Raw genomic sequence first — 7,569 nt, 5'->3', positions numbered from 1 at the left:
ATTAAGGTCCGAGTAGAAGGTAAAATCATCTCGGTAATCTAATATAACTTTTTAAATGATATAACATGATTTATAATACAAGAGAAAACGATATCTTCTATCTAAATTTATTGTCCGATTTGTTGTTTAACTAGGTTTGTATTAGAGTAAAATTATCTCGATAACTTATTGTAACCCTTTAAATATTATAACCGTGAATGAAATGTTTTGATTTACGAAAATAGTTTTCTTATATTTAGAAATTTATAAAATTCTCTCTCCAAAGAGTGATATTTGATAAATTTTGTAAACGTAATTGTTAAATTTAAGAATTTTTTTAATAAATTCTAAATATTTATCTTCTATTAAATGTATTATCAAGAGGTTTTCAAAGATCTAAATATTAATTAGAATTTATTAACTCATAAAATATCTTATTAAAAAATAATTTTAAATTACCAAATTAAACAAATATCAAATAAATCCCATATTTTTTTCTTTATTTTATTCCCTCCTCTTCTCCATTTTCTTCTTAAAGACAAACTTCGCAAATTACAACGTAGTAAATGTCAACTCCGATACAACAGCAGAGCTTCTAAAATACACTCACTGTAATAACCCTCAAATCATTCACTTTCGCGCTTTCACGTTCAGTCCCTCATTTTCGTTTTCATTTTTTTTCTTTATTTCTTTTTAATATTAAATTAGTTTATATAATTTTCCATTGATGCATGTATATATTTCACCCGCATGATGTCGCGGTGGCTTGATTTTAATGTAAAAAAAAATGAAAACAAACTGAGCCCGTGTCTGGATTTGCTTGGAATGGAATACCCAAAAGTGTTTTTGTTGTTTTTCTAAAACAGTGTTTCAGATTTAGAAACACTGTTTTCTTTCTCTCCTTGGGTTTCTGGTTTCCTTTTGTTTGATTCTTGTGCTTTCAACTTGCCCTTCAACTCGTTCAAGAGATTGGCTGGTATATATACCTATATTTGTATATTCGTTTTCTTTGTTTTTGTTTGGTTGTCGAGAAAATTTTTCACCATTGTAAGATACTACTCTCTTGTTTTTGGATCTTATGTTATAAAGAATGGTTATGGTTGTGTCAAGTTCATTTGAACGGATTTTTTTATTATTTCCTTTTTTGGTTAATGATATAATAATAGTATTTTCTTGTAGTTTCTAGGTAAACAGACATAGTTTTGTTCGTTTGTTTGTAAATTTATTGTTCAAGTCGTGATCTTCATTTGGTTTTTATTGCGTTGCAGGGCTAAAATCTCTTCCTGGGTTGTAATCAAAGGCTTGATATTGAAGCTTAAGAAAAAAGAGACGAGAAGGTTATACATAGGAAATTACACACCTTATCTCTTGTCATTCATTGATTTGATGGATCGATCTTTGCCTGGACACTGAGACAAGAGAATCTACTGGAGGTTTATTGTTTGTTCTGGTTCTGTTTGAGAGTCTTATACTCCTATTACTATTTACCCGTCTGTGTTGTCTTGGATCTCATTTTCGCTTTTATTGTGACTGTTCTTTTCACCAAGTTGACTCCTTTGATTTGAAAGATCAAAGGAAAAAAATCTCCTGTGAGAGAAAGAGTCGAGCTTCCTTTTGGCTTTGTGTGTCAGTTTAAGAATTTGTTAGAATATTCATCAAAATTAAGCTTAAAAGATATTGTTTCTTGCTTTTTGGGCCAAAAGGGTATCTAGATCTTCAAGATTGTATCATCCATTTGGGGAACATACATGAAAGATTTTGGTTTCCGAATGAAGAAAGCTGAGCTGGTGATGCTGGTTTCTGCCATTTGTGGGGTTTTTGAAGGATTCTTGTGAATCAGCAGTGAAAAGGGTCTTGTCATTCTGAAAATATTGTCTCTACAATTACTGGAGTCGAGCATGTCTGTGGTATAAGTTGTGTAATCCATCTTGGTTTGGTGGGGGCACACCAATAATGCAGGAAATGTTTGTTTGTGTTCTGGGCTTGTAGTTTAGCCTCTTCAATGATATTGACATGATGGTTGTTGAGAATTGAATTTGCTAAGCCAACGAAGTTTCATATAAATTGCTTGTGGTAATGAGTCGAGAAGTGAAGCGAGGGAAGCAGGTGAAAGGCGGTTCCGATGTGGCTGAGAAGGTGGTTGTTGCTGTTAAAGCATCAAAGGAAATTCCTAAGACTGCTCTTGTCTGGGCTTTGACTCATGTTGTTCAACCTGGAGATTGCATTACACTACTGGTTGTTGTGCCTTCGCATGGTTCTGGTACTCCTTTTGTTGCCCCTTACTGGTTTATGTTAATTTGTTTCGTTGATTTTGAGTCAGAAAAATTAGTATTGATGTTTTAATCGAGTAATTTCAACTTTGATTCTGCATTTATGTAGCCATTATCCTCCATTACTGTCCTAATTTCATTTGAAATAACCTTTGTCAGAATGCAATTTTTTTTTTTTTTTTTTTTATTGACGAAGTTTCTGACAAATTTTGTGACTTCCTCTTTTTCGTATAAGCTTGCTAACTTGGTAAATTTGCTACTAATTTTCAGGTAGAAGATTTTGGGTTTTCCCAAGATTTGCTGGAGACTGTGCCAGTGGTCACCGGAAGTCTCACACTGGAACGATTACAGAGCAGAAGTGTGATCTTACAGATACTTGCTCCCAGATGATCCTTCAACTCCATGATGTTTATGATCCAAACAAGGTACAAGCCTAGGTGTGAGATTAGTAATATGTAAATTGTAATGTTATTACATGAGAGCTGAGTGATGATCTTTGTCTCCTGTACTGACTTTGTTTCGCAGATTAATTTCAAGATCAAAATTGTTTCCGGATCACCTTGTGGGGCAGTGGCTGCAGAGGCCAAGAGAGCAGAAGCCAATTGGGTTGTGTTAGACAAGTAATACGCTAATTTTCTTTCTTTGTTTTTAATCATTCCAGATATGCATGAAACTACAAGTATCATGAATGCAAGTTCTTGTTACTTGGGTTTGATGTTCACGCATTTATTTATGGATCTTGGGTATGTGTCATTGGCTTTTACTTCAGACAGCTTAAAAATGAGGAAAAGCGCTGCATGGAGGAGTTGCAGTGCAACATAGTGGTTATGAAGCGTTCCCAGCCGAAAGTTCTTCGTTTGAATTTGGTTGGATCATCCAGAAGAGAAGCTGAAGTTGCCTGTCCACCTTCGGACCCAGATGAATCATCTGAAAAGCATAAGAAAAACAAGAATGGCTCTTCAGATTCCATTAGAGGGCCAGTTGTCACACCCACTAGTAGTCCGGAACTAGGGACGCCATTTACTGCTACTGAAGCAGGAACTTCATCAGTCTCAAGCTCAGATCCAGGAACTTCTCCTTTTTTCAACTCGGAAAATAATGGAGACTTGAAGAAAGAGGAATCATTAGTAATTAGGGAAAATCGAGATCTTGAAGACTCTAGTTCAGACACAGACAGTGAAAATTTATCTTTGTCTTCAGCAAGTTTGAGGTTCCAACCATGGATGACAGAATTTCTTAGATCTCATCATCAGTCCACACACCACATTGAAGAAGAATGCTCAAGAAGGACAAATAGTAAGGCTCAAACGTCAACAACAATAGCTTTACTAGAGAAGTTCTCAAGACTTGATAGAGAAGCTGGAGTTGGAATTTCAAACTATAGGACTGATCTGGAATTCAGTGGAAATGTTAGAGAAGCAATTTCACTATCCAGAAGTGCGCCTCTTGGCCCCCCTCCATTGTGTTCAATATGTCAACATAAGGCACCAGTATTTGGCAAACCCCCAAGGTGGTTTAGCTATGCTGAGTTGGAGCTTGCTACTGGTGGGTTTTCTCAAGCTAATTTCTTGGCCGAAGGTGGATTTGGATCTGTTCACAGGGGGGTATTGCCAGATGGTCAGGCAGTTGCTGTCAAGCAACACAAGTTGGCTAGTTCGCAGGGGGATCTTGAATTTTGCTCAGAAGTGGAAGTTCTGAGCTGTGCCCAGCACAGAAATGTTGTTATGCTAATTGGGTTCTGTATTGAGGATAGAAGAAGATTGCTGGTTTATGAATATATATGCAATGGGTCTCTGGATTCTCATCTATATGGTAATTTCACAACCTCCACGAAAATTTTTATTGCTTATATGACACATGCATCAAATATGAAGGAACAGTACATGTTAACAGCCTATGAATATATATGCAACTGGTCTTTGCATTCTCATCATTTTTTTCCATAGTTTATAAAACTTGGCAATTGCTATTAGCATTGCCAATTCAGTTCTGGCAGTTCATTATATCAATATTTCCTAGACTACAGTTCATTATCATTTATTATCATCATTTTACTTCTGCCTGGCAACTGCTGTTGTGAATGTACCAACTATTCGGTTTTTGTTTCAGGACGTCATGAAGAGCCTCTAGAATGGACTGCAAGACAAAAAATTGCTGTGGGAGCTGCTCGAGGTCTGCGATATCTTCATGAAGAATGCAGAGTGGGTTGCATTGTGCATCGTGACATGCGACCAAACAATATCCTCCTCACCCATGATTTTGAACCACTTGTATGGCTCTCTCAATCTCATTCTCTACTGTTGAAAAAGTTCAAATCTACCATTCAACTTTATTTTCTCATTTTCATCCACTAAATAAATCAGATCACTCGACTTCCTTTTATGCTAGTAGAAATATGATGTGCTTTACTCTTTCAAGGTGCAGGAAATATTTGTAACTTGACAGTTTGTTGACGAAATTTAGGTGTTGTGGGCTTAATTTAGCATTTGCATTTGTTTTTCTAGGTTGGGGATTTTGGCCTGGCAAGGTGGCAGCCTGATGGGGACACGGGTGTGGAAACAAGAGTAATCGGAACATTTGGGTAAATCTTGAACATCAGCTTTTGCTTTTAACTTCTACCTTCTCCATGCAATTACATAATTCAATAAGGTTCTTGTGTACTGTAGGTATTTGGCACCAGAATATGCTCAAAGTGGCCAAATCACAGAAAAAGCTGATGTCTATTCCTTTGGGGTGGTGTTAGTTGAGCTTGTTACTGGACGTAAAGCAGTGGACCTTAACCGACCTAAGGGCCAGCAATGTCTCACTGAATGGGTATGTTTTGAAGCATTCTTTTTCTCATCTGTTTACCAATTATTAGCTTTAGCCTGTTCAAATACTGTAATTTATGGTATCTGTGAGGTACATGGTGTCGTTTAATATATGACAAACACTTGCTAGAACTAATAGATGGTAAAATCGTCTACATTCTTTTATTATTTTGTCAGGATTTTAGTTCTTTGGTTTGTTACCCTTAATTCGTTGCTTATGAATTTTGATTGGAACAGGCACGTCCACTGTTGGAAGTATATGCTATAGACGAACTGGTTGACCCTCAGCTAGGGAATTGCTATTCGGAACAAGAAGTCTATTGTATGCTTCATGCAGCATCTTTATGCATAAGACGGGATCCACATTCCAGGCCCCGCATGTCACAGGTAATAAGAAATTTCAATTGAAAGCAGTCAAATTTGTTTTACATATCATGTCTTATTACTTATCAACAAAATTCAGTCCCTTTGCTTACTGTTTCATATTCATTTGGTAAAAGGTGCTTCGCATATTAGAAGGAGACATGGTCATGGATGCAAATTATATGTCAACACCTGGATTCGATGTTGGCAGCCGAAGTGGTCGAATATGGACAGATCAGCAGCAGCAACAACAACTACCTTATAGTGGTCCCTTGTTAAATGAGGCTCTGGAAAGCTTCAGTGGGAAGCTCTCTCTTGATTCACTGAAGCCATCTTTCTGGGAAAGGGAAAAGACCAGAAGGACTTCATGTGGAGTTGATTTGTAAAGAGCTTTACTCCCCTCATCAACATGCATCTTACTTAATATGTCATTTTGTATTCCTTTCTTCCTTTTTTTCTCTTTATTTTTGTCCAACGCCCATTTAAGATTTTGCTTGTGAATAACAGTAGTAGCAGGGAAATTAGGAATAGTAAGGTTTTGTAATTCTTTGGTAAATGGAGGAAAAACTCATTGTATGATGTTCTAACTCTATGCCTTTTGTCCAAATCAATGAAAAGCCTTCTCAGAATTTCGCCCTAACTCGCGCTCTCTTGTATGTTTTAAGTATCATATACTACCAACAATAACTCTACATATTTCGAGTTTACATGGCTTGATTTACGACACAATTCTGTAAAACATCATTATATGTCATTAAAAATGTCATACTGTAATGTAATCATGGCGATTCCTATGTTTTGAATGGTGGGGGACCAAAAGACGGTTCATGGGTGTATAGATAGTTACAGGCAGACAGTTATTTTGAATCTTTTTAGAGAGGGGGCAAGAAGCAGCAAAAGATAATCTGAGAATTGTCTTACCTGGAGAAGAATACAAAGTAAGAGATGGAACTCTGCAACTAATTTAATGAGAGAGTTGGGGAGGGCAGGCCTGTTATCCTGGCTGTCACCTTTTTGAATTTCAAATTGTTAGGACATGTCAAGACAGACTTATCTTAACCAGGGACTGTGAGTCTCCCATTGATGACACACAGCCTGAGATTTTCAGAAACACAGGTGATCATCAAGAAACGTGGTCATTTATTGCAGTATTTCTTGGCAATTTGACATTAATTCATTTCTTATTCACATCAGGCAACAACTTTTTCTGTTGCCTTAATTGTCCATCCTGATCCCGATCCTGAAGGGTCAGAGCTTTTGGAGATTTTTGCTAAATATTTACCATCTTCTAATCATTCATATATATATAGTATTCCTTTTTTAAAGAATTACATCTGCGTTTGTTTTATTTTTTAGAATAATATTCTATAATAGAATACTATTTAATCAAATAAGATGTGATTATGAGAATGTGTTGTGGAAAATATTTAAATTGTTTTAACCCTTATATTTGTTAATTTAACTAAACACCTCTCATAATAAAAGTTTATAAATTAACAAAAACACCGTCACCCACCTAACTATTATTGGTAGACAAACACCATCGTCGAACGGAAGTCGTCGGAATGATACACAATTGACTAGATCTAGCTGGAAACAGCCAAATCTATAGCCAATGATCTAGCTGTTGACAATTGTCATGTCTTGACAATCTAGCTGACGGCCAAGATATGGCTATCAACAACTGTCAAGATCCACCATAGCTGTTGTCAACGACTAGATCCATACACAATCGATCAGATCTAATCGATTGTGCACTATTCTGACGACTTTCTACCGCCGTTCGACGATAGTGACCAACAATAGTTGGATGACTAAGGATATTTTTGTTAATTTATAAACTTTTATTGAGAAAAATAATTGTTAAATGTTTTAAATTGAATAAATTATGATGAAATTTTGAGTTGAATAAAAAAATAATTATTTCATTGAATTGGATAGGATATCGTTTAAAAAGTAAAACGAATGCAGCCAATTGTTATTAAAAAACAAAAAAATTATCTTGAGATGAGACAAACATACTTCATCAGTTTCATTTCAATGTAAATCGTAATACATGAGATGTAAAATACATCAAAATCTAACGACAAGAAGAAAATTACTTTTAATTTAAAAATATAATTCTTTACAATTTGAAGATTTTCATC

General features: G+C 35.7%; 1 protein-coding gene across 2 annotated transcripts; it reads left to right on the top strand.

Annotated features, from left to right (window-relative positions):
* The first annotated feature begins 520 nt into the window (after positions 1-520).
* Positions 521-6,062, top strand: LOC116144841 (inactive protein kinase SELMODRAFT_444075). 2 transcript variants are annotated; one of them, XM_031430267.1, is made up of 10 exons: positions 521-590; positions 1,248-2,239; positions 2,520-2,674; positions 2,775-2,869; positions 3,019-4,061; positions 4,359-4,519; positions 4,754-4,830; positions 4,916-5,063; positions 5,297-5,446; positions 5,560-6,062. In XM_031430267.1, the coding sequence occupies exons 2-10, from the start codon at positions 2,056-2,058 to the stop codon at positions 5,806-5,808; spliced, it is 2,262 nt and encodes a 753-aa protein (XP_031286127.1). In that variant the 5' UTR covers positions 521-590; positions 1,248-2,055; the 3' UTR covers positions 5,809-6,062. The 2 variants fall into 2 exon arrangements, with proteins under 2 accessions (XP_031286127.1, XP_031286126.1); XM_031430266.1 differs by lacking the exon at positions 521-590 and adding an exon at positions 701-955.
* The last annotated feature ends 1,507 nt before the right edge of the window (positions 6,063-7,569 follow it).

Source organism: Pistacia vera, unplaced genomic scaffold (genome assembly GCF_008641045.1).
Source record: "Pistacia vera cultivar Batoury unplaced genomic scaffold, PisVer_v2 Contig459, whole genome shotgun sequence".
In the NCBI taxonomy this organism is placed as follows: domain Eukaryota; kingdom Viridiplantae; phylum Streptophyta; class Magnoliopsida; order Sapindales; family Anacardiaceae; genus Pistacia; species Pistacia vera.
The sequence above is the reverse complement of the archived record's forward strand: the minus strand, read 5'-3'. Positions and strand labels throughout refer to the sequence as shown.

Coding starts and splice junctions, on each gene's coding strand:
- LOC116144841 (XM_031430267.1), top strand. CDS start 2,056: ATGAGTCGAGAAGTGAAGCGAGGGAAGCAGGTGAAAGGCGGTTCCGAT. Junction 2,240..2,519: donor TGTGCCTTCGCATGGTTCTG/GTACTCCTTTTG, acceptor ACTAATTTTCAG/GTAGAAGATTTTGGGTTTTC. Junction 5,064..5,296: donor AGCAATGTCTCACTGAATGG/GTATGTTTTGAA, acceptor TGATTGGAACAG/GCACGTCCACTGTTGGAAGT.